Source organism: Leopardus geoffroyi, chromosome B1 (genome assembly GCF_018350155.1).
Source record: "Leopardus geoffroyi isolate Oge1 chromosome B1, O.geoffroyi_Oge1_pat1.0, whole genome shotgun sequence".
Taxonomy (NCBI): Eukaryota; Metazoa; Chordata; class Mammalia; order Carnivora; family Felidae; genus Leopardus; species Leopardus geoffroyi.
The window spans coordinates 141608184-141634343 of record NC_059327.1 but is presented as its reverse complement, the minus strand read 5'-3'; the positions used below and the strand labels follow the sequence as shown (position 1 = coordinate 141634343).

Sequence of the window (26160 nt, the reverse complement as noted above, 5' to 3'; positions counted from 1 at the left end):
TTGCTCGAGACTAATGACTGCATTTTCTCATTCCTTTCTTGGGCACTTCTTTTAGGAAAGGTTACTTTTCCCTGAAAATTAGTGACCAGCAGTTCTTCTCTGAGCCACAGCTGATCAACATACAAGCATTTTCAACACAGGTAATAACAATGCCACACAATTAATAATTGCATGTGCCTACTAATTCTGATGCACGAATCAAGGCTAAATCAAGTTTTAGCAAATATGAGCTAAATCAGTCTTGTTTCACTTTTCCCATGAAATAACACTGGAGTAACTCTTAGTACTTGTGGGTAAGAACAACAGCAACAACAACTAACTGCTAATACATTCGATAGAACCCTTTGTAGTGTTTTTCGTTTAATCATAACAGCCCTGTGAGGTGTTGTTATCCCCAGTTTACCGATAGGAATCTAAAGTCACAGGGAGGTTAAGTAACTTGTCTATGGGAATATAGCTAACAAAGAGCCAAGATTTGTACCCAGAAAATCTGGCTCCAGACCACTACTTTATAGTGCCTTACGTTACTATACTGAATCTGATCTCAGCCCCTCAAAATAATTTGAAACCGTTCCAGTTGTTAAGACTTTCTTAATCTTAGGTAAGTGAGTTTGTTTTGCCTAAATATTTCTCTCAGAGATATAAAATTATGTTCAGACACTTTTGCCTTTCATATAGCTGGATTGCGTTTTAGTCAGTTTGCAGTAGGTACAGCATCTTATTAAGGATCTACTTAAATGAGGTGCCAGTGTGGTCATCAGCCAAACAGAAGTCTTGAAGAAATCATGGTAGATGCTATAAAACTCAGTGTGATGGCTCTTCTGTTCTCCTCACTCATCTTTGTCAACTTGCAGTTATGTGTCCAGAATACACGTAGTGGTAGATGCTCTGAGTAACTGAGCTTGAGGGATTGAACAGCTGAAATGGGCAGAGAGTAGGTAGATAGATATAGTCTTAAGCTGTGAACTGCAAGCTAGTATGATATCAGCATGGGGAACCAAGACTACTGCAATATCCAGATCTCAGTAGAGTGTTAGTCGTGATTCAAGGAAGGACATGAGATCATTGTTTTCAAACTGACATATATATGTGTGTGTGTGTGTGTGTGTGTGTGTGTGTGTGTGTGTATAATTTCAGTGTGTGTGTGTGTGTATGTGTGTATTTTTAATTTTGGGTGCAAAAATGAAAAGACCATGGATTGTGGATGATAATAGACATAACCCACAAGTGGCTCCCAAATGGTGTTCATAGGCCAGCTCAGCATTTCTTGATAGCATTCTTACTTCATAGGTGACAGTTGAGGAATGATTAGAAATTGATCCAAAGTTAAATTGACCTCACTGCTGGGCTAAGAGTATGAATTTTGTTTTAATTAAAACCAAAACATGTGATCTCTAAATATGGACCAGAGGGCCACATTAGGACTGTCTGACTTAGATGTTTCTCAGTACTTAAGCTCAGAAGTTTTGTTCTTTTTATTTGTGTTAATATAGTTGCTTCTAATTAGGTGAATTAGAGACGTAGGGTAGGTATTGGCAAGTGACTTTCCCATCTGAGATGGTGGGTTCCCACAGTTCCGATTTTTGTCTTCTCCAAATCAGGTGAGTAGATAGTGACAGCATTTTTAAATTTTATTTATTATATGAGAAACTTTTTTCATTTTAACTTTTTTAAGATGGAATTTTAGAAATGAGTTTTAGCTTCTTTTTGTTCCTTTACATTCCTGTGATATTTCAATATGGTCTTGAGCCTCCCTGAGATTTTCTCATGTAAGTTAATTTGATCTTTTCCATTTATGGATGTTGACATCACCTTTTGACCTCGCCTTTTTCAGAACCCAAGGGGCCATTCATTCCCATGTATGTAAAATCACAACTTTTGCATTCTCACTGGGGATATCTGAGGAGTAGCTGTCATCTAGCTTCCTACTATGTGATTATTATAATGACATCTTAGTTAGACATTACTTTAATAGATATTAAAGTTTCCAGGAGGCCAGGAGGGGTAGTTTTAAAAGGAAGCCATTTGGATTAAAGAAGGCAATGTGCTGAGAATAGTCCTAGATGGTTCAACTTCAAACAATATAAAAAACTAAGATCATGTTTTCTTTGGCTTCTGGCCTCCATTTTTTTTTGTTTTGTTTTGTTATTTCTTTCTGTTGTGGTTCATTAACTTTTATCTTTATGAAAGGATATTTTATTTGCTTACTCAAGTTGGTGAGAGGAAACCTGATAATCCTAAGAAAAACATATTAAAATTTGCCATGTGAATTAACCAGGTGGTTGCTTTACTGAGACTGTGATCTTATCAGGCTTTATAAGCTGAGTTGGGGTGGGCCCTTCAAGATATGGATGAGATGGCGTTAAAAAGTACTGTATGTGGATGGAACTAGAGTGTATTATGCTAAGTGAAATTAGAGAAAGACAAATATCATATGACTTCACTCATACGAAGACTTTAAGACATAGAACAGATGAACACAAGGGAAGGGAAGCAAAAATAATATAAAATCAGGGAGGGGGACAAAACATAAGAGACCCTTAAATAAGGAGAACAAACAGAGGGTTACTGGAGGGGTTGTGGGAGCAGGGATGGGCTAAATGGGTAAGGGGCATTAAGGAATCTACTCCTGAAATCATTGTTGCACTATATGCTGACTAATTTGGATGTAAATTAAAAAAATAAAATTAAAAAAATAAAAAACAAAAAATAAAACAACTACTGGCCAGGGCCAGAAATTGCATGAACTCAGAATCAGAAGTACTGTAGCCAAAGTCAGCATACTGCAGTGTGGCCCAGAGTAAAGTGCTCAACTCCCAACACAGGTGCAAAAATTCCATATCTCTTACTATTCTCTTTTGGAAGCAGGCAACTGGTTGGGTTCCCTGACTCTGGGCTGATCTCAGCTATAATGCAGGGGATATAGTGTGAATCAAGATAGCAGAGACTTCTAAGATTGAGAAGCAAGCAGCTCACCTTGATTGCCTCTGGTGAATACTATGGCCTTGAAATGGCTTTGAGAAGCCTCTAGAACCAGAAGAGTGAAGTAATCTCACTTGCTTTGATTACTATGACTGACCACACCTCTGACAAATACTTTGACTATGCAACAGTGTGGCACTTTGCTGGAGCATCAAGAGTTCCTTTAAAAGCATAGAATTATCAATTCGGTTGCACAAAGCTGCGTCTAGTCCACAGGATTGTCCTCTCTTTTCCTGCTAAATGACTTCTCCTCCTTCCCTTCAACTCCTAGGCCCCCTACGTGCTGAGAAATGAGGCCCTCCATATTAACAGAGGAGAGAGAAGAACCATCACTACCCAGCTGCTTGACATCCGAGATGACGACAACCCACAGGATGTGGTGGTCGAAGTGCTTGATCCTCCACTTCATGGCCAATTGCTCCAAACACTTCAGTCCCCTGCAACCCCAGTCTATCAATTCCGGCTGGATGAACTCTCCAGGGGCCTTCTCCACTATGCTCATGATGGCTCTGACAGCATATCTGATGTTGCAGTCTTGCAGGCCAATGATGGACATTCCTTCCAAAATATACTCTTCCACGTGAAGACTGTGCCCAAGGTAGGTGCCATTCCTAGAGCAGCAGTTTTCTTGCACCTAGATGCGAAGTTTTGTTGATATTATTTTGCAGTATTCATGTTTTGCAGTTAAGATATGGATAGTTATCTATTCAAACATTTATTAACCATCTATTATGGAAATACTCAGGACGTTCTAAGATTAATAGAACACGTTACCCAATCTCGAAGAGCACTATTTTGTTGGGAGCACCCTTCTCTACACAAGGGCGACTTTTGTACCTTTATGTTGACTTGCTGCCATAAAAAATGCCTTGTTGTCCACTGATCCTTTCGTCTCCTGCCTGATCATAAGAATCAAGTACACCCCTGTTTTTGTCTGCCTTTCTATAGCAGCTCATGCTATGTGAAGCTCATAGTCAGGTTATCATAATGAATCCAAAAGGACGAGTGCAGCCATTCTATTAAGCCAACTGAAGTAGGATGAGGGAACTCTTTCTTTTAGTAATCATAGGAATTCTTGTTGGTCTGAGTCATTCCCATGACACCTCCATATGTTTTTGCCATATCCACAAACATCTTTTCTTTTAGTTTATTTATTTTGAGAGAGAGAGCATGAGTAGGGGAGGGCGAGATAGAGAGAGAAAGAGAGAGAGAGAGAATCCCAAGCAGGCCCCATGCTGTCAAGTGTAGAATCTGAGGCAGGGCTCAAACCCATGAACTGTGAGATTGTGACCCGAGCCAAAGTCCTGAGTTGGACACTTAACCAACTGAACCACCCAGGTGCCCCCCACTAACACCTTTTCTGTTATTTACTTAATATTTTTCTTTGTATCCACTTTTTTTGTGCGTGGCTTCTTTGTAACAAACAATGAATATGAGATTATGGGCTTAATGTATAATTATACTTTTTTCTAAGATATGAAAATTAATACCTAAACATTTAAAAAAATATTCATCCACGTAGTGCATAGAATGTTCCAGGATACTATTAATGGGATGGCTACCATGTTTTGGGAAATACTGAGCTAATCCATGCTAGATCCAAAAGACTTATTGCAAAACATTTTCAAAACCATTTATTGGGGCGCCTGGGTGGTGCAGTCGGTTAAGCGTCCGACTTCAGCCAGGTCACGATCTCGCGGTCCGTGAGTTCGAGCCCCGCGTCGGGCTCTGGGCTGATGGCTCAGAGCCTGGAGCCTGTTTCCGATTCTGTGTCTCCCTCTCTTTCTGCCCCTCCCCTGTTCATGCTCTGTCTCTCTCTGTCCCAAAAATAAATAAACGTTGGAAAAAAAAAAAAACCATTTATTACTTGATGATATTTCACTAGAAGCTATTTTCTGCATTATAGCAAAACTGGCTCTTTCTCATGGTGGTAGATGGAAAGACTTATCATTTTTATTGAACTTTTCATTCCAAATATCAGTTGCCACTGAAGTGTCATTAATGATTAGCTGGAGAAATTGATTTGCTGAAGACAGCTTAGAAATGACTTGTCACTTTCTCACCAACGATCACTCAAAATTTGCGATGGATCCTTGTGAAGGTGAACAGCTGAATGTAACCTAGTCTCTGGCTAGTTTCTTAGGCTGTTGTCTCATGATTTGCAGCTGCTGAAAACAGTGATGGTGGCATGAGATAGATGGGAGCAAGTGAAGGCTGATTATGAGATAGAGTTGGCAGGTAGCCACCTTGTAGCTAATCCTAATTATCACCCTCTTGCAATCGCCTTGGGAGATGAGGTTTAGTTCTGAAGAGATGTAGTCTAGACAGAATCAGAAAGTTTCTTTTCTTCTTCCTTGGTTTTCTTCCAAAGATTGTTATGGGATTTCAGCGCAACATTAGCAGCCGCCTTTCCTAGAGTGCTTTCAGTCTCCACGTTTGGAGCTCGGTTCAGTGTATGGCACTGTCATTTTGTATGCTATAGCCCAAGGTTGAAGGGTATTTCTAGGATTTTAGCTGCTTTGACTACAAAAACAAAACAAAGAAAATAAAATTTTAATTTATAAATAAGGCATAAGCACAGATCTCGAGTATCCTTGTAGTGCTTATAACTTGGGGTCCGTGTTGGTATTTACAGGGTCTGTCCCTCCTCCTTCCTCCTGCCATCACTCTATCTCCTACAGTGTTGTGCTTGCCTGTCCATCAGATGAAATAATGGCTTCTGAGTCAATGAACTGGGATAATGAAACCAGTGACCAGAACGTCAGCATCTATCAAGATGTACTAATAAGTTTGACACTGTAATACTAATATTTTACAAATACATCCTATATTTCCTCTCAGGAGTTCAAAGTACTTCTTCATATCTATTCTACTGATCTTTACAATATCTTAGTGAAGGACGTTAGAATAGAGGCCATGTGACCTTATTCCTTCTAAAGGAAATTCTATGGGTGGGAGGTATTTTTGTTTGTTTTGCTTTTAACCTTTATTGGGCACTAATGCTTGATATAAATTATTTCATTGGATGTTCACAGTCACTCTGGGGTACTTGTACAATTATTATCTCTAATTTTCCAGAAAAGGAAACTGGAAAAAAAAAGTTTAAAAACATTTTTAAAAGTTTAAAAATGTTTATTTTTCATTAAAGTGTTTAGTGCCAGGGCGCCTGGGTGGTTCAGTTAGTTAAGTGGCCGACTTTGGCTCAGGTCATGATCTTCCGTGAGTTCGAAACCCGCCTCAGGCTCTGTGATGACAACTCGGAGCCTGGAGCCTGCTTCAGATTCTGTGTCACCCTCTCTCTCTGACCCTCCCCTGCTCCCACTCTTTCTATCAACAATAAATAAACATTAAAAAAATATATATATATATGTATGTATGTGTGTGTGTGTGTATATATATATATTTAATGCCAGAGCCGCGATTTCAACTCAAGTGTGTTCTGGCTCATCACATTTAACCCACGTGGTTTTTTTCGTTCTAGTCTACGTTTTTCAATGTTTTAGACATATATATTCTGATCCCCCTAATGGACAGAATGGAGACAGCAATTTTTTTCATTTTCACAATGTCCTATCCAAGCAGTCTGGGCACTAAGCCTTCTGGAATCTTCCCTCTGGACTCACTACATCTTGTTACAAGTGAAGCTATTTATAATCATAAGTCTACTGGAGCCCAAGAAGAAAAAAAATGCCTCAGCTATTAATGGCTTCCAATAGATATATAGTCAGACATGATTGATTTCATTCTGATAGCCATTTCTGAAGACGGGCATCCAAGTCCTTACCCTGTGGCAGCCTGTGTATTAAATTTGGAGATAGGCCAATTACTGGCTGATGTCTAGCTGGTGGCTTAAGTGGAGTGGCTAAGGGGTTTAGGTCTAATTCCTGGTGAATGGATGTACAAATTAATCCCAGTGTTGTTCAGTAGAAAACTTAACCTGGTAATACGGATGGAAAGAGAGGGAGGGATAGAAAAAGTGAACTTTGTGGGAGCAGGAACTATTTCTGTTTTCCTCTCTTGAGCCAGGCACCTTGTAAAAGTTTAGTACATTTTTAAAAATTTTTCTTAATGTTTATTTATTTCTGAGAGAGAGAGAGAGAGACAGAGTGTAAGCGGAGGAGGGACAGAGAGAGAGAGGGAGACACAGAATCCGAAGCAGGCTCCAGGCTCTGAGCTGTCAGCACAAAGCCTAATGTGGGGCTTGAACTTGCAGACCGCGAGGTCATGACCTGAGCTGAAGTTGGACGCCCAACCCACTGAGCCACCCAGGTGCCCCGAGTTTAGTACATTTTTCTTTGATAGATAGATAGGTGGGGGGATGCAACAGCTTGAGTGAGGCTGGTTCTCATGTTCCTACCTTTGAATCCATCTCTTGTGTCAGATGTGAAGCCTTCAGGGCACCTCTGCTGATGTCAGGTGGCCTATCTGGGACTAAGGGTAGGAGCTCTCAGTTCCACTCTTGGTTCTCCAGTTCTACATCACTTCTTCCAAACTTTTATCCTTGGCCTGGCAGTGAGGAAATTTGACTGCTACCCTCCAGGCTTGTGGTGAGTCACTGAGGAGAAAATAGACTCAGGACTGATGTTGAAACATGCTCTCTTGGGGGTAGGAGGCAAAATAAATCAAAGAGATTAGAAGGTAATAAAGAATGCTCTGCTGAACAGGCTCTCATTAATTGGGTGGATTACCAAACCTGAGCCTGCTAGAGATATGATTTTAAAGCAATTTGGTGTCTAATAAGGGCTAAAATGTGAGCAGGGAAAAGTCATGCTTTTTGGTGGTTTTCTCTCCACTGTTGGGCTTTAAAGAAATTACCCTCTTTTTCGTTAATGAAGACATCTCTGGAAACTCATGCCTCTTTTTCCACTTTGGCAATAAGTCTGATGATCTTTGTGACCTCGTTTGTTGACTTTGAGCAATTTATTTTCTGCAACTGGGTAGTGCTTTGATGTTAAAAGCCCCAAGTATCATGCTAGGAACTAGATGGAAAATTTTGTTGCTAAGAGTCCTCTTGGGCTGTTTGAACTTGGTAAGGCACGTGTGCAGCGAAAAGCCCTGTTGTGCTTTCCCTCAGTTTTCTTAAAACTTGTCCCCCCAGTTGTTGTTTTGCAGAGATACCATTTGATAATAAGGGTGCTTGTGACAATTATAAATATGGCAGGAAAATGTTAATTTTTTTAATAAGAGTCTGTCTAATGCATCAACAACTAAATCTCTACCATGTGTCAGGGTTTCACCTTTTATGGACTTGTTTAACTCGTTGATTTTGGCATCTCGGAAGATGCATCGCTCAGAGTATATGCTCAAAAAATGGTTGTTGATTACAAAATTTTGTTTATAAAGTGGTTGAAATCTACATGGAGAAGAGGTTCCATATTCTTGACCTGAAGGAACAGAGCTCCTGAGGAGCATGCATACATTGGCAAACACAAAAACAGTCCAATTATCTTTCCATCCCTTACCTGGTAAATAGCATTTAAGATTCACCTTCTATGCACCATCCTATGTGATCCTTCCCTAAAATCCACAATGTCCTATAAGACTGCATTCTAAAAGCTATGATATAAATGAGTCTTTGCAAATTAAGGCATATTTTTACAGAATAAATTGATGTTAGGATTGCTGTTATATCCAATTGTTGTCATTTTCTATTTGATTAAGTTTAAAAATCTTTTAGTTTGAATAGTTTGGCCTGGGGTTGGGGTACACTATCATTTGAAATCATCATTTATGTCCCAACATTTATTTTAGGGAGGTAAGTTTTCATTTTATTTGTGAGATTTTCCTCCTAATGATAGAAGCTTAGGCCCTTACTTCTGGTTTACAATATTAATATTTTTATTTGTAATACAATATATAATGGCTAAACTTTATTGCCAGCATTTCTGTATGCCCATTGTTCTATGAAATGAATCAGAAGAACTATTTAATTTAAAGTACTCTTTTGATCATGCCCCCATAATCCCTGTTTGGGATTTCATTGCTTTCTAATATGGTACCCTGAAGGGCATATAAAACTTCACTAGGCAGGAGATTATTCAACTCATGTTATGGCTAATTTCTTCAGTTCACAGGGATATATGCATCATTGTTCAGAAAAAAAAAAAAACCAACAACTACAAGTAGATAAAGAAATTGCAAAATGTCAGAATCATTGGGGAAATGAGGTTAAAATTTGGCTTTTCTGGACACTTTAACTGTAGAAAAGATGGTGTATAGCCTTCTATTCATCTCTTCTTGAATCGTCCCTGGACTCTCTCCCAGAAGAAAGAAAATGATAAAACCATCTTCAAAATATGAGTGGGAAGAATTACACTTCTTTCCCTTAGACAGTTGTCTGTTTCTTCTTAAGTATTGTAAACAAATAATTCAGAAACAGAGGCATTTATATTATCTGGTGATAAATATAAATATTGTAAAAGGCCTGTCTGTGGGGTTTCAGGAGAACCACTCTAGCTCCATCACTGTATCTATCCTGGGCTGTGCTTCTCCTGATTTAGCATGACTCCACATCCCCTGGGGATTGTGTTTAAATACAAGTGGAAATTCATCAAACTAAAAAGCTACACAGCAAAGCAAACAATCAAAAGAATGAAAAGGCAGCCTGCTGAAGGGGAGAAAGTGTTTGAAACCATATATCTGATAGGGATTAATATCTAAAATATTTAAGGAACTCTAACAACTCAATAGCATCATAATCCTCCTCCTCCTCCTCCTCCTCCTCCTCCTCCTCCTCCTCCTCCTCCATTTAAAAAGTGGGCTAAGGGGTGCGCTTGGGTGGCTCAGTACATTGAGCATCTGACTTCGGCTCATGTCATGATCTCACAGTTTGTGGGTTCAGACCCCATATAGAGTTCTCTGTTGTCAGTACACAGCCCGCATCAGATCCTCTGACCCTTTGTCTCTCTGCCCCTCCCCCACTCATGCACACTATCTCTCTCTCTCTCTCTCTCTCTCTCTCTCTCTCTCTCTCAAAAATAAATAAACATTTTTTTAAAAGTGGGCTAAGAATCTGCATAGACCTTTCTCAAAGGAAGACATACAATGGCCAAAGGTACATGAAAAGGTACTCAACATCACTCATCATCAGGGAAATGCAAATCAAAACCACAATGATGGGTGCCTGGGTGGCTCAGTCAGTTAAGCGTCCAACTCCTGATTTCGGCTCAGGTCATGATCTCACAGTTCATGAGACTGATCCCTGTGTGGGGCTCTGCACTGACAGCATGGAACCTGCTTGGGCTCCTCTCTTTCTCTCTCTCTCTGCCCCTCCCTTGCTTGCATGCATTTTCTCCCTCTCTCTTAATAAATAAACATTGAAAAAAATAACAATGAGATATCACCTCACACCTGTTAGAATGGCTAAAATAAAAAAGACAAAAGATAACAAGAGTTGGTGAAAGTATGGGGAAAAGGGAACCCATATAATCTCTTGGTGGGAATGTAAATTGGTACAGCATTTTGGAAAGCAGTATGGAAGTTCCTCAGAAATTAAAAACAGAAGTATCATATGGATCCAGCAATCTCACTTCTGGGTATATATCCAAAGGAAATGAAATCTTTATCTCAAAGAGATATATGTACTCACATATTTATTGCAACATTATTCACAAAAGCCAAGATGTGGAAACAACCTAAGTGTCTGTTGATAAATGGATAAAGAAAATGTGGTCTATATACACAATGGAATATTATAAACCCTTATGGAAGAAGGAAGTCCTGCCATTTGTGACAGCATGGTTGAGCTTGAAGAACACTATGTTAAGTAAAATAAGCCAGACACAAAGATAAATTCTGCATGATCTCACTTATATTTGGAATCTAAAAAAGTCCAACTCATAAAAGCAGAGTAGAATGGTGATCGCCAGGGGTAGAAGAAATGGGGAGGTATTAGTCAAGGGGTATAGAGGTTCAGTTACAAGGGATGCATAAGTTCTGGAGATCTAATGTATAGCATGGTGGCTATACTTAATATTATATCGTATACTTAAAATGTGCTTGAAATTTGTTTTTACCACACACACACACACACACACACACACTCGGGTTTAGTTATGTGAGGTGATAGATTTCTTAATTAGTTTGATTGTTATAATCATTTCACAATGTATATGTATATCAAAACATCATGTTGTGTACCTTAACTATATCAACTTTTATTTATCAAGTAATACACTTCAATGAAGCTAAAGAAAAAAAGTAAAATGAAGTTCTAATTCAGAATGAGGTGAGGCTTGAGATTCTAAACTTCTAGTAAGTTTCCAGATGTTGCTGGTGTCTGAACACTGACTTACAAGGAATACTGTCTCCTAATAATTTATACTCACATGGGAATTACAGGGAATTGTATCGGTGAAGTTTAGCCAAGATAGAAATGTAGTGGGAGAGACACCTGGGGACAAGTCACAGTACTTACTTGCTTGGAATATGAAAAACCCCATTGCCTCATCAGTCCAAGAATGTGGTTGCTGGTGTATGACTGATCTCTGTAACCATGATCAAACTTGACGAGGCTGCTGCTATTAGAAAGATTGCTAGCAATTAAGACACCTGAGTCTAAGTATATTATATTATATGAAACACTGCTGGAGTTAATAGGGACTTTTCTCCTAGAATTCCAGGGGAAGGGAATTCTTGGCACATTTTGGTATTTTTGTAAATAATATGCTATATCAATTGTGAAGGGAGAAAGTTTTTGGGAGTTTGCTCCTGAGCACCAATCACAATAGAAGGTACCTTTGCTGCTGTTTCCATGGGCACTGTTTGACTCAGTTCCCTGGTGAGTGTGGTGAAAATAGCTATGACCGCCTCCTGTGGGGGGCAAATACTATCGTGTCAGGTAACTGCAAAAAAAATAGATGTTGTCTTCTGCTCTTAGTATTCCCCTCCTGGGAGTGGTGTTTGCTCTGTTTATTGGCATATTTGAAAGCTATAGCAATAATTTATAAAAATATCCCCTTTAAGTGCTTGATTTTAGAATATCAGATTTACTGATTTTTAAAGTATGAAAACAAACTGCAAACTGAACACAGGCAGCCTCACTAATCTCATTCTGTGCTAAAATGTCAATTATGAGGCTTTAGAAGAGGTGCACACCTTGCAAATCAGGAATGGCAGCACTTTTTAATGACATTAGCTTTAGCAATTAAAATGGTTGCCTTCTCAGGAGTGCTAAATAGGTGATTTCTTCCAGTCAGCGATTCCCAACTGTTGTTTCTAAGGCTTCACTTTCAATCAGTCATCAAGGCCTGTCAATTCAGCCTCCAGTGTTTCTGGAAACTGTTTCTAACTCCCCATTCCCACTGCAATGACTTTTTCATCTTCTCTCACCTGAGCCATTACAAGAATTTGTTAAATGGTTTCTACAGCCCCAGACGCATCCCAGTTCTAGCCCTTTCCATCTCTTGCTGATGAAAGCTTTCTAAACCCCAGACGTGCTCATCCCCTTTCCTTCCCTGAAGACACATGTTGACTTTACAGGGCCTACAAGATAAATGGAAACTTTTAGCACAGCATCTACCTTCTACCTACGACAACCTTAAGAGAGTGTCCCTTTTTATTCACCTGCTCCCCTGGTTCCATAAACTCTTCTTTCCCAGACACCTGGATATTTTATGAAGCATGCAGTGCATTGTCTCATGTCTTTGCCTCAGCTGGGCCCTCCGCATAGAATTCATTTTACCTCTTCTCTCTTAGAAGACCTGTCTTTTGGTCATTTGAGAATTAAACGATATATCCATAGCAAAGCCTTCCTGAGCATTCTTTTCTCAAACAGGAAACCTCCTTTTTCCCTTATTCTCCCACAGCACCCTGTGCATCGTTTGTGATGCATCCTGATTATTTATCTGTGGGGAGATCACTAGATTGTAAGTTCTGAAACTGAAGTCTTGTTTCAGCCATTCTTACCTATCTCAGGCCTCTGGCCAAAGAGCCAGCATATAACAGGTGCTTAATGAATACTTCTTGAATGTGGGTGGATGGGGAGGATAGAAGGACAGTTACATGGACAAAAGAGCCCATGGGGGGCTCAGTCAGTTAAGCGTTTTACTCTTGGTTTTGGTTCAGGTCATGATCTACAGTTCATGAGTTTAGGCCCTGCATCGGGCTCCATGCTGGTGGTGCGGCATCTGCTTGGGATTCTCTGTCTCCTTCTCTCTTTGCCCCTCCCCCACTCATGCTGTCTCTGTCTCTCTAAAATAAATAAACTTAAAACTAAAAAAGAAAGAAAGGAATGGAGAGACTTAGTCTTCCTAAATGAAATAAGTTCTTTGCTTATAAGTTAAAAGAAAAAGCAAGATATGTACACACGTACATACACATGCATATATCTACACGTAATACACATACATAGTTCGTAATGTGACTTCAAAGCTATGAATCTCTCTTATTAAATGAACACTAGCAGCAATGGTACATTTCAACTTATGTTTTTAAGGGCTGGTGTTTTCTTTTATTTTGCTTGGACCTAATTCTGTACTCTTTCCTTATTCTAGAATGATGGAGGTCTTCGGCTCGTGGCTAATTCAATGGTGTGGGTTCCAGAAGGTGGGATGCTGCAGATTACCAATAGAATCTTACAGGCGGAAGCTCCAGGTGCCAGTGCCTCAGAAATCATCTACAAAATTACACAGGACCACCCCCAATTTGGTAACTTTTTTCCTTTGCCATGATTTCATCATTGTATCCAGTAGTCTTGGACTTGCTTTTGTACAATGCCACACAGCAAGGTTGTGAGTCCAATGAAATTGACTTTCTAATACCTCACACATCTCATTTAAACAGAATAGTCAATGGGGCACCTGGGTAGCTCAGTCGGTTGAGCATCCAACTTCAGCTCAGGTCATTATCTCATGGTCTGTGAGCTCAAGCCCTGCGTCAGGCTCTGTGCTGACAGCTCAAAGCCTGGAGCCTGCTTCGGATTCTGTATCTTCCTTGCTCTCTGCCCCTCCCCCACTCATGCTCTGTCTCTGTCCCTCTCTCTCTTAAAAAGAAGTAAACATTAAAAAAAATTTAAACAGAACAGTCAAAATAACTCATACACACATTATCAGGTAGTACACTAAGTAATATAAACATATTAGTGTATATGAAATCCAAAATTTAAGTCTTAAAACAACTTAATTTTACAGAGAAAGTAACTTGCTAAAATATAGTTTATATAAGCATGTATAGCTAATTATGTCAGTTTAATTTTGAAGCTCAGGCTCTTAAACTCCACCTTATGTCCCTTCTAGAACATCACCAGATTTCTTGTTGAGACTTAAAAAAAAAAAAAAAAAGAGCTTTACATAAAAACATTTCTAAAGATCTCCATTGTTACTTCCACTTCCAGAAAGATAGTGCAATATGATAAACTGAAAATTTTCTTGTCCTCCTCCTCCTCATCATCATCTAGAAATGCTGGAAACAAGATAACAATTATAGGGCAGTGGTACCTGGATGCCTCAGGTCAGTTGAGTGTTCCAACTCTTGATTTCAGCTCAGATCATGATCTCGCACGTTCGTGAGATTGAGCCCAGCGTTGGACTCTATGCTGTCCGGGATTCTCTCTCTCTCTCTCTCTCTCTCTGCCCCTCCCCACTCATGTTCCCCACATACATACTCTATCTCTCTCTCTCAAAATAAATAAACATTAAAAAAAAAAGAATTATAGGGCACTGCCTGATCTTCCAAGAATAGAAAGAAGTCTCCAAGTCACAAACAGAGAAGGAGCTTAAACCAGTCTAGGCATGAGCTCATGGAATAGCTTCCCTCAGAGTGGTTGTTTGTGTTCCAGGAACCCAGGGGCTTGAGATATAATGCTCGTGCAAAGACAGAAAGTTAAGATCCTGCATAAAACTTGGACTCTGGAAAGACTTTTACTTAGAGAGACAGAAGAGAAAACAAGAAGCACACCAGCACAGAGAGATGTTAAAGAAACATATCTGTGTTTCCCAGGGCTCAGAGTGAAGTAAAAAAGTCTGCAGAGAAAGAACTCCAGGCCTGTTTCTCCTGATGATCCTGAGTTAAGTTACACTGCACGTTGTCTGAGAAACCCAAAACTGAGATGTTATATGAATACTAATCTCAGGCCAATGATACTTCTTGGGTTCTTTACAGAAACTGGTAGAAACTGCTATGGAATGTCCACCCTCAACTCCAGGTCACAAGATTCTCACAGCCTAAACCACTGAAGATTAGCTCAGAATTCAAAATTACAGAACAGATGAGGAAATAATCCATAGTATCATAAGAAAAATGAACAAAATGATCAAAATTCCAAGGATTTCATAAAGGAGCAATCATAAAAATTGTGAAACAAGGGGTACCTGGATGGCTAAGTTTGTTAAGCATGCGGCTTTTGGTTTCAACTCAAGTCATAATCCCATGCTTCGTGGGTTTGAGCCCCTCATCTGGCTCTGTGCTGACAGTGCCGAGCCTGCTTGGGATTCTTTCTCTTCCTTTCTCTCTGCCCCACCCCTTTCACTCTCTCTCTTCCTTTCCCTCAAAAAAAAAATAAATAAATACACTTAAAAAAACAAACTATGGAACAAGCATATTTAAAATGATTTAAAGATACTAAAGAGAAATCAAAACTTTAATAACCACATACCATAAAAATAAAAGAAAAGGCAGGTAGATATTTTTTAAATGTTTGTTTATTTATTTATTTATTTATTTATTTATTTTTTTTTTTTGAGAGAGAGAAAGTGAGTGCTAGAGGGGAAGAGGGGGACAGAGGATCTGAAGCTGATAGCAGTGAGCCCAGTGCAGGGCTTGAACCCAAGAGCCATGAGGTCATGACCTGAGCAGAAGTCGGATGCTTAACTGACTGAGCCACCTAGGCACCTCATAGGCAGGTAGATTTTTTAAAAGAACTAAATAGATAACCTGAAAATGAAGATTAAAATGATATTCATTAAAAGTAAACATGTTCTTGGCATGTTAAATAGCAGAGGAATAATAATCTCTTTTTCCTCTGGGTCCCTGGGTTTTAAAAATTATATATTTTCTGTAGTGGGGAGAAAAATTAACTTTTGTGCATTTCAAAAGTAATTCCAATGTCAACATAGACATTGAAAAACACGATTCAACCAAGAATTGATTCGATTATGAAATAGTTGTTCTAGCTGGAGTACCTTTTATTATATATAGTTGTATAACCTTGAGGAAGGCAAGTGAATGCCTTTGAGCCTTAGGTTTCTTTAAAAGGTTAGGCTAGATAATTTTTTATCTTTTTATTTTAAAATAATTTTAGACTTACTGAAAATTTGCAAAAATAGTACAAAGAGCCCTTGAATACCCTTAATCTAGCTTTCTTCAATGTTAACATCTTATGGAACAATAGAACAATTAACAAAACCAGAAAGCCAACATGGATACAATGCTATTAATTAATCCACAGACCTTATTCAACTTTGTGTTCTTTTACCCACTGATTTTAAGCTTGATAATGTTTAAGTCCTTTTCAGCTCTAAAAATCTTTGACTCGTTTGATGTATTAAATTCTTTACCTTTATCTTGATCATTAAAAGCCAAAAAATTTAATTTCCTAGAGACAGTCCAATATTCCAATAGTCTCTTTAAGTATTAAACAGAACAATGCTGAATTAAATTTCAGCTTGATAAATGCCATGTAGGCTTGACTGTGACCCTTTCCTACTATAACTCTCTTAATTAACTTCTTCCTATGAACATAATCCTCTTTCTGCGTGTCCAGAGCCCCCTATTAGTAATAATCAAATCACATTAACGTTAGCAACCACTCAAGAGTGAAAAAGGTGGTGGGAACTGGAAACCCACTCAACACCAATCTGCTTACATCCGTCTGTCGCAGTGGTATGAATTTGTGGAGCCCCTACCATCTTGCCACCCCAGCTCTTATATACTCCCTCATCACTTTAGAATGTTCTAGATGAGCTTTAGACTTTTTGTGGAGACCTGACCATGCAACTGAACCAAATGTAAATTGCTTGTGTAGTAAATGCATACAGAACCCAAGTTCCACCACTTGCAGCAGACTCATCACTGTTCTCAAATGTTAGTTTAGACAAGTTGATTAATACTTGTACCTTTACCTACTTCACAAGCTTGAAAGTGAATTTAATGAGATGGCTTTTCTAATGTTTATTTATTTATTTTGAGAGAGAGAGTGCGTGCAAGCATGAATGTGAATGGGGGCAGGGCAGAGAGTGGAGACAGAGAATCCCAAGCAGGCTCCACACTGTCAGTGCAGAGCCCAACTTCGAGCTCAAAATCACAAACCACATGAGATCATGACCTGAGTTGAAATCAAGAGTTGGATGCTTAACTGACTGAGCCACCCAGGCACCCCATAATGAGATGGTTTTAATGAAGTAACTTGAGTATCATTTGAGGGAAAATCCGACTTAATCCAACACATTGCCAACTCTAAATTATTTATCATCGGGTAAGAAAGCTTTAATACAAATTGTCTCAATCCCAAAATAATTCATGGGATTTTCAATAATTCAATGAGATTCTAATTCTTAATACCTATCAAAATTTCCCTTCAAAATTCTTGATTAAACTATAGGCTTCAGTATTAAGGAAATCCCAAGTACAGAATATCTTGTTTTTTAAACCACACTGTTTTATAAACCTGGATTTTCATATATTTAAGGTCATCTCCTTGTTTTTGTCATAATAAATGTGGAGATGACATGCTACACAACAGCTCTCACCTCATTGGCGTGAACCTCACAAAATACTGGTATTTGTTCCTCGCTACTCTTGGGCTTGTCACAAAGACACCTTGTATTCAACAGACCCAGTGTTAAACTTCCCTCCAACCTGCTCATCCATTGGTGGCATTGCTGCCCTTCCTGTCACATCTGTCCCCATCTCTCATCTTCACAACACAATGTCAAGTTCTGTTGCTTCCACTTACTTAGTGACTCTTGTATCTGTTTATTTCTTTCCAATCTTACTTCTCTTGCCTTAGTTCAGGACCATATCATTCATCTGAATTTTTCAGTCATCTCATAATTGATCAAGCTGTCTGTGTAAATGTTAATTACTATTTTACCATTTTTATAAAATAAAATCTGGCCTCTTTAATAGGACTTTCACAGGCTCCCTGTATTCTGATCGTATATGTTCTGTGTTCTAAATCAGTTTGTGCCATTCACCTACAGAAACCTCACAGTGGCTCCCAGTTGCTTAAGGAGGCTGGTCTCAGGGGCAGGAATGGCATCTTGCTCATCTTTCAATCCCCATCCCTGAAGGGTCTAGTGTGATAGCTAGCACCTAACAGGTACTCGATGACTATTAACTGAATTGAAATTAATAGAATTAGCCAATATCCTATGATTCCTGTTAATCTGCATAACATGGCAGTTTTTTTAATCTGAAAAATAGGCTTATTTCATTAGGACTTGTTAGAAAAATTCTGCTTAGTTTTTCTATTATAAAGAAAAATTGCTAGGATATTTGCATTTGAATATTTTCTGTTTCTCTACTCTCTACATTTTCATTGTAGAAATTTACTTTCAGAATATTTTGCAACTGTCTCACATTCATAAACAGTATACATTCTGGAAAAGCATGTTTATTGATATCATCTTATGAACAGAGGTTGAACCGGGGAGAGATGGCTAATGGAATTTGTGACTTAGGTACAAATGAGAAACAGTACCAAAAAGAAACTAGAATGAGTTGATTCTACACATGATTTTATAAAGAAGACTATTGATGTTTTTCTCTTACTTTAGAATTTCAATCACCATCCAGGATATTATGCTCACTTTAAACTTCAATTTAGTGCATATAAATATTAGAAGGAACATTTCCTTCACGTAAGAAAATTCCTCTCATGTAACCAAAGTGTGATTTCAGTTGTTCCATATGTCTAGCATACTTAGTGTACTAAGATCTGGGTATCTTGCTAGAGAACCTTCCCGTCTCCTTCTGCCTCCCTCTCCCCGCTCCTCTTCTACTTCTCTTACCAACTGAGTGGTAGAGAGTCTTCTTTCAGATTTTTTATTAGATGCATTTTCATGAAAACATGGCTTCTGTTTTCAGCATTTCATCTATTCTTCTGTTTGGTCTTCACTCGAGGGCATATCATCCTTGTGAAACTTTAATTGTCTCTATAGCACCTCTGTATTTGCAATCTCCCTTTAAGGAGATAGTAGCTCCAGGTGAAAAACAAGCAATAGAAACAGATTGGTGGTGGTGGTGTCTAGATTTAGGTTTCCTTGCTTCAATTTTAATGAAGTCTAAAGAATTATGGAGGAGGAAATGAGATAGTTATTTAGGAGGATAGATATTGGACTGTGAACACAACATGATCATGACTGGTAACAGAGTTTCACAACCAAGAATATGAGCTTCAGATTCAAATCTCAGCTCCAACATGTACAATTTGTGAATTTGAACAAGTCACTGAACTTCTCTAAGCCAAAAGAACTTCCTTTAAATGGAGATAACAATAGCATCTTCCAAAGGATCAAATAACATAAGGATGATTAACATTCTTTTTAAGTATCTATGAAGTATATACTATTATTTTCATTTTACCAATAGGAACAGAGAGGCTTATAAAGGCCTAATAAAGCTCATGCAGCGGGACATGGAGCTGGATTTGAACCATCACATAATGTGCTTCATGCAGTGCATGCCATATGCATCCCAGTGTCAGTTATTCTTATTTTCATTGTACAGAATTCTCAAGTATAATTTTTTCTGGGGGGTGCTTGGGTGGCTCAGTTGGTTGAGCATCCAACTCTTGATTTTGGCTCAGATCAGGATCTCAGGATTTATGGGATCAAGCCATCCATCAAGCTCCTCAATGAGCATGGAGATTCTCTCTCTCTCTCTCTCTCTCTCTCTCTCTCTCTCCCTCCCTCCCTCTGCCCCTTTCCCCACCCATGCTCTCCTTTCTCTCTTAAATAAATAATAATAATTAATAATAATAATAACAATTTTTCTGAATTTTTTCAAATTTCCCATTGTGTTTACATCAAAAACCTCCTGGTTAAAAAGCATTTCCTGCTACATAGAAAGTTGTAGGTAGGAATGAATCCATCCAATGCCCTGTATTTGAATATTTGTTTGCTGTATTCCTGATTTCATGTAATTTAATTGATATAAGTCAGTAACTTGATGCGTGAATTGCCCTTGAATGACTTCTAGCTTTTTTTTTAGCTGAGAGAGTGGGAACTCTGTGTGTGAAGGTGAATTCAAAGATGTCTATTGAATTCTGTGTTAACCTCCTTTCCTTCACCTTAGATAAAAATACAGAAGTACATAATTTCTGTTGAAAAAAAATTGTAGTAGAAAAGGAGATGAGAGCTCTGACTGACTTTTACTTTTACGGGAGATCCTCACTAACGATGTGGCTTTCCTAGGAGAGATGGTCCTTCTGGTTGATATGCCTGCAGACAGCCCCGCAGAGGAAGGGCAGCACCTGCCTGATGGGAGAACAGCGACCCCCACCAGCACCTTCACCCAGCAAGACATCAATGAAGGCATTGTGTGGTACAGGCACTCGGGAGTCCCAGCCCAGAGTGACTCCTTCCGCTTTCAGGTACCCTCTACTGCTGACTTTTCTGATGTCAGGATGGTCTGAGGAAAATCATCACCATTATTTTTATTTTATTTTATTTTATTTTATTTTATTTTATTTTATTATTTTATTTTATTTTATTTATTTAATTTATTTTTCATCACCATTATTTTAAATAATCAGGTCATTTTCTATGTTGCCTGGAAATCACATTTGGGGGAAGAACAAATGTAATTCGTAGCACTGAGAGATTTTTTTAATCTGCTGATTCAGTCTTAGACTATCTCTACAGACTCATTCCACAGCAAAGAGTTTATAATAGATAATGGCTGAAGTGTTTAGAAAAAAAATGTTTTCAAAATATTAAAATGCCATATGGAGGAAAAAATAATTCTTTTTTCAAATGTTTTTGGAACATTTACCATCTTATGATAAGAGCATAGACTTAGCAGCCAAACCCAGTGGGTTCATATTTCAGTTTTACCTTGCACTAGCTAAACAACTTTGGGAAGATTACTTTGGCAAAATCCTTGTGTTTCATTTTTATCATCTGTAAAATAGAACTATATGAGGATTTAATGAGTTAGTACATATACGTACAATACTGCCTATCACTATGTGTGGGTTTGTTGCTATCATTGGTAAAGATTGGTCACATACCAGTGCTGTAGACTAAATGTTTGTGTTCCCCTGAGATTCATATGTTGAAATCCTACCCCCTCCCCATTCAATGGTATATGGGTATGAGACCTTTGGTAGGTGATTAGGATTAGATGAAGTCATGAGAGCTGTGCTCTCATGAATGGGATTAGTACTCTTATGGGAGTCACAAGATAGCTTGCTCCCCTTCCATGCTCTCCACCATGGGTATGCAATAAGTTGGTGGTCTGCAACCCAGAACCCCACCATGCTGGCCCCCTGATCCAGACTTCTAGTCTCCAGAACTGCAAGAAATAAATTCCTTTTGTTTATAAGCCAGTCAGTTTATGGTGTTTTTGTTATAGTAGCCTGAGCAAACTAAGGCAAACAGACCGTAAGGAGGCTGTCAATAAATTAAAGAACAAGAAATTATCCTGGGCTCGTTGTCTGACAATTATCAAATATAATTAGAAATTAATAATAAAGAGGTAAACAGAAAATTCAAACCATTTAGAATTTTTAAAAGTCTCCTAAATAATTACAAGTTCTAAAAAGATGAGGAGGAAATAACTTATCAAAACTTAAATGATGTGGACAAAATAATACTCAGAAGAAAATTGATGGCCTTAAGCTCTTATTATTGAGCAAAAAGTATGAAAATAAATGGGCTGAATGAAGGTAGAGAACCACAAGGGAAACCTAAGGAAGGAATTCATAGAGATAAGCACAGGAATTGATTCAGTATAAAATGTGAGAATTGATAATGAATACAAAACCTGAATCTTTGGAAAGACCAATAGAATTAAACAAACCTATGTCAAGGGCAATTTGGAAATAAAGAATTGAATAAAAGTGCAAAGGAATGAGAAACTTTGAGAAAGAGTGTTTAAACATAGGTACAGAAAGGAATTTGGGAAAGTGTCAGAGAAAGTATAAAGAAACACTCGTGGTAATGATCAGCCAAAGCAGAGTCACAGTCCCTCTGAGTTTAAGACTTTTCCTTTGTCTAGGAATCCAGTTGGGGATAAACTGCCACGAGAGCTTACCTTGTTAAAATTACCATCCATTCTCCTCCTGATGCCTGGTGCACACATCTTTATTGTCTAATTTATATTGTGTAAAAGATGTGCTTTTCCAGGGAGCAGATTGAAAGAAACTTGGAAACCATTAGAATGAGATTATAGCGAGCACACTGAAGGTCCAATGGGTGAGCAAGCCTCATGTGCCCTTTGCCCAAGTTAACGTTTTCATTTTTAGCACCAGGGAACTCTGCAGTCCTCAAAAAATGATATTCGATTGCTTTTCCAACTTGGTTACTAAATGGGTATAAAAAAGCAAGAGTTACTCTTTTTTTTTGTAAACAAACTCACTGGACTTTAAGACATCCAGTTGAACATTATTACTCAGAAAGTGGTTCCCTTTGGAAAGTCTTCACACATTTTACTCATGATGTGTTTAGAACTCCTACTTGAGATCTTCTTTAAAATCTATGGGATTTTCTTTAGAATATCCCCAGTAGTGACAGTATATCATCCTTTGGAAGTTGATTTTAATAAATAACCAAAGAGCCAAAAGTCAGTCAGAGTCATGTCTGGTAAGAAGAGTAGTAATTATTTTTTGTTAAAACAGGGAGCAATTATGAAGTAACAAGCTCAGTTTTCTTACATGATTTGTGAACTCCCTCTGAAGGCATTCCAAAAAGTGCATTTTCAACACTGACAGCATCTTTATTGCAAGCGTGAAACAACTCTCTGAGATTATGTTCTCCTGGATATAAAAAAGTTGGGTGTGCTTTTAAAGTCTCATTGTTTTATAGGCTTACCTCATATTTTGATTTGAAATGACACAGACACTGTAGCTATGTACTGAAACAAATGGCTGAAACTTCTCTCATTCATCATTTTAGTGTCCCTAAAAGAATTAAACTAAAAAAGATGCTGTTCTAATGATTCTTCTCTTTCTTCCCTTCTTTTTTCTTTCTTTAAAGCAGAAAATGCAATACAATGAGTTGCATGGATTTAATTCCAATTTAATGTTGATGTGCTGTCATGAGCCATCAAGGCATGCCATCTGTTACTTTGCACGTAAAACTTGGGATTTATGTAATGCAAGTGGCATTTAAAAATAGAGCATGGCATAGTGAAAAGAAAGCACGCACGTTTGCGTCATTTGGGGCATGGGAAGGGACTCTGGTTTTGGTGTATTCAGAGCACGTTGAAACAGCCTTAGGGGATGTGGTATGAAAAGACCAACATATTTCATACCAATATCTTTACTAAGGAAGCTAGAATTGATTCCCTTGCTTGGTAATGTGTCCACATTTCACTACCTGCGCAGTGTTCCATTCTTTTTCTTCAAGAGATAAAGTATATTTTCCCCTCTTCTAAGTTTTGAAAGCTTCCAAATTTAGCCATCTTGGTCAGTAGGAAGATCATGAACCTTCCGACCTGTTTGAATACTGACCCTTATTGACTTTATGACTGTGATATCTTGCTTAACTTATTTGACCTTCCATTTCCTCATCTTAAAGTAGGAGATAATATCAACTTTGTAAGTGGTAAGAGAACTTTTGAAAAGTAGGTAGTATAGTGCTGAGCCCATGGGAGATGCTCAGCAAATTATAGCTGTTTCATTAATATTACTTGTAATGACACACTATAAGGTATCTTCTTGAAAACATGTAGATATTCTGAAACTTGATCTCCAGGCATCTGATGTGATCAAGATACCAAGAAGACGGTTTTTCTGTTGGGCACAACTTCAGAAGACATAAAGAAAGGACTGCCATTCCTGCCTTTTTCCTTAGAATTGACAGAACCCTGCCCCCTCTCATCTGGAATTAATGCAACTACACGTGGCCATACAGGCCTTAGCAACTCTTGTGACAAGCCTAAAGTGGAACAGAAAACAGAGAGAGGGAGTTTAAGGGGGCAGCTTAGAAGCACTGGGGGAAGGGAGGAGCTAGCTGAGTAGGCAAAGCATAATTTTTTTAGCATTTTTGAAGCAAGAAAACGTTGATTTTGTGACCACTATTCTAATTTTTTTTTAATGTTTATTTATTTTTGAGAGAGACAGAGACAGAATGTGAGTGGGTTAGGGGCAGAGAGAGAAGGAGACACGGAATCCGAAGCAGGCTCCAGGCTCTGAGCTGTCAGCACACAGCCCGACGCAGGGCTCCAACTCATGAGCTGTGAGATCGTGACCTGAGCCGAAGTCGGATGCTCAACCAACTGAGCCACCCAGGCGCCCCATTTTGTGACTACTATTCTAATTGTAATTGTTACTAATTACACCTTATGATGATGAAGCTGAGATTTATCATTTCTAATCCAGGTGTACATATCTGTGCTGGGAAAAAATTGAAGAAGTAGAATAAAAAGTCCCATACAGAACATGTGTTAAATATGCTCGTAATGAGACATGTAGCTATCAAAAATTATGTTTTCAAGAATGAGGAATGATATAACAAAACATCATAGTATTATGTTAGATTAAAATTTGGAGGGGCGCCTGGGTGGCTCAATCAGTTAAGCATCCGACTTCAGCTCAGGTCATGATCTCACAGTGCATGAACTCGAGCCCTGCATCGGGCTCTGTGCTGACAGCTCAGATTCTGTGCCTCCCTCTCTCTCTGCCCCTCCCCTGCTCATGCTCTGCCTCTCTCTGTCTCAAAAATAAATAAAAACATTAAAAAAATCTTTTTTAATTTTAATAAAATATAAAAATAAAATAAAATAAAATTTAGAGAGCACATAATCGCATATAAAGTTTCACATACACATAGAAAATATATTAACCTGAAATGCATCAATAGGTTAAGAACTACTCTTTCTACTTAGTGACGTTCTAGATTTTTTTTTTTATTTCTCATTTGGATTTCCCTGCATTTTTAGAACTGCCTAAAATGATTACATTTTTTGTAATCAGGAAAACATTAATATTAAAATATGAAGAGCAAAATGAAAATGAAAATGCAAGAGCACATAGAATTTAAAGACAGATGGTTTAAAGGAGGAAAAACAAACATGCACAAACATACTCTGCCCAACAGAGGACAAGAGGCTCACCAGCATGACATTTCTTTTCAGGTGTCCAGTGCCACAGAAGCCCACACGCATCTGGAGAGCCGCATATTCAACATCGCGATCTTACCACAGACACCTGACGCACCTAAACTCTCTCTGGGAGCATCTCTCCATATGACCGTGAGTTGGGTGGGACGGCCTGTGGTTTCCATTTGGAGGAGGCATGCTGATGGGTTTGAAGGAGTGTCCTGCTTTTGTATCTGGCAAATGGCTGGCTCAGAACGCAGACACTGGGGCCAACAACAACCAGCCCTGATGTCACATTTCTCATTGACTTGAAAAAGAAACTTGAAATTCCAGAGCGAAAGAAAGGTTACATGGAATCCACCTCAACCCCCCATCCATTACTTCTGTCCTTTTTACAGCATCCAGATGGTCACAGTAGTTGGAAGGAGTTTCAGGGTAGTATAGATTTAATCAATACCGTTTGGGTGTAATTGTTCAGTCAGTTATGTCTCCATCTAGTTGGAGAAACTGCCACTCTATATTTTAGAAGCCCTATTAGAAGTCTTTTTGTTTTTGTTTTTGTTTTTTTATCATAAAAGTTTCCTGGAGAAGGTGATGTCTTTGCTGAATCCAAACAAATAAGTAGCAGTTATCTAAGTGAAAGTTTGGGGGGCAGGTTGGGAGGAATGGAGAGGTGATGGTAAAGAACACTTCCAGATTTAAGAACAGCACATGCAAAGACATAGCGGTGAAAGACAGTATGATGGTTGGGTAAACTGCAAATAGTTCAGTAAGACCCGAGAAATTAGGGAGGCAGAGGAGGAGTAGTGAGGATGTGGAGGTTCGTGAGCTAGATCGCAGAAGATCTCGTGTGCCGTGTAGGAAGGAGTGTGGGCATGTGGAAAAGTTTGAAGCAAGGTGACAGCTAAATTAGTACATGAAGCTTAGTTCAGACAATTAGTAACTCCACTGTAACCCTATATCCAGTGGATATGTAAC

At 38.6% G+C, this 26160-nt stretch overlaps 1 protein-coding gene across 1 annotated transcript in view; it reads left to right on the top strand.

Moving 5' to 3' along the window:
* The window catches only part of FRAS1 (Fraser extracellular matrix complex subunit 1), a 431004-nt gene that overhangs the window by 283079 nt on the left and 121765 nt on the right, over positions 1-26160 (top strand). The window contains exons 28-32 of the mRNA XM_045473641.1: positions 56-140; positions 3254-3580; positions 13476-13629; positions 20334-20512; positions 25219-25335. Of these exons, the coding sequence (XP_045329597.1) occupies positions 56-140; positions 3254-3580; positions 13476-13629; positions 20334-20512; positions 25219-25335 (862 nt within the window). The remainder of the gene's footprint in view (positions 1-55; positions 141-3253; positions 3581-13475; positions 13630-20333; positions 20513-25218; positions 25336-26160) is intronic.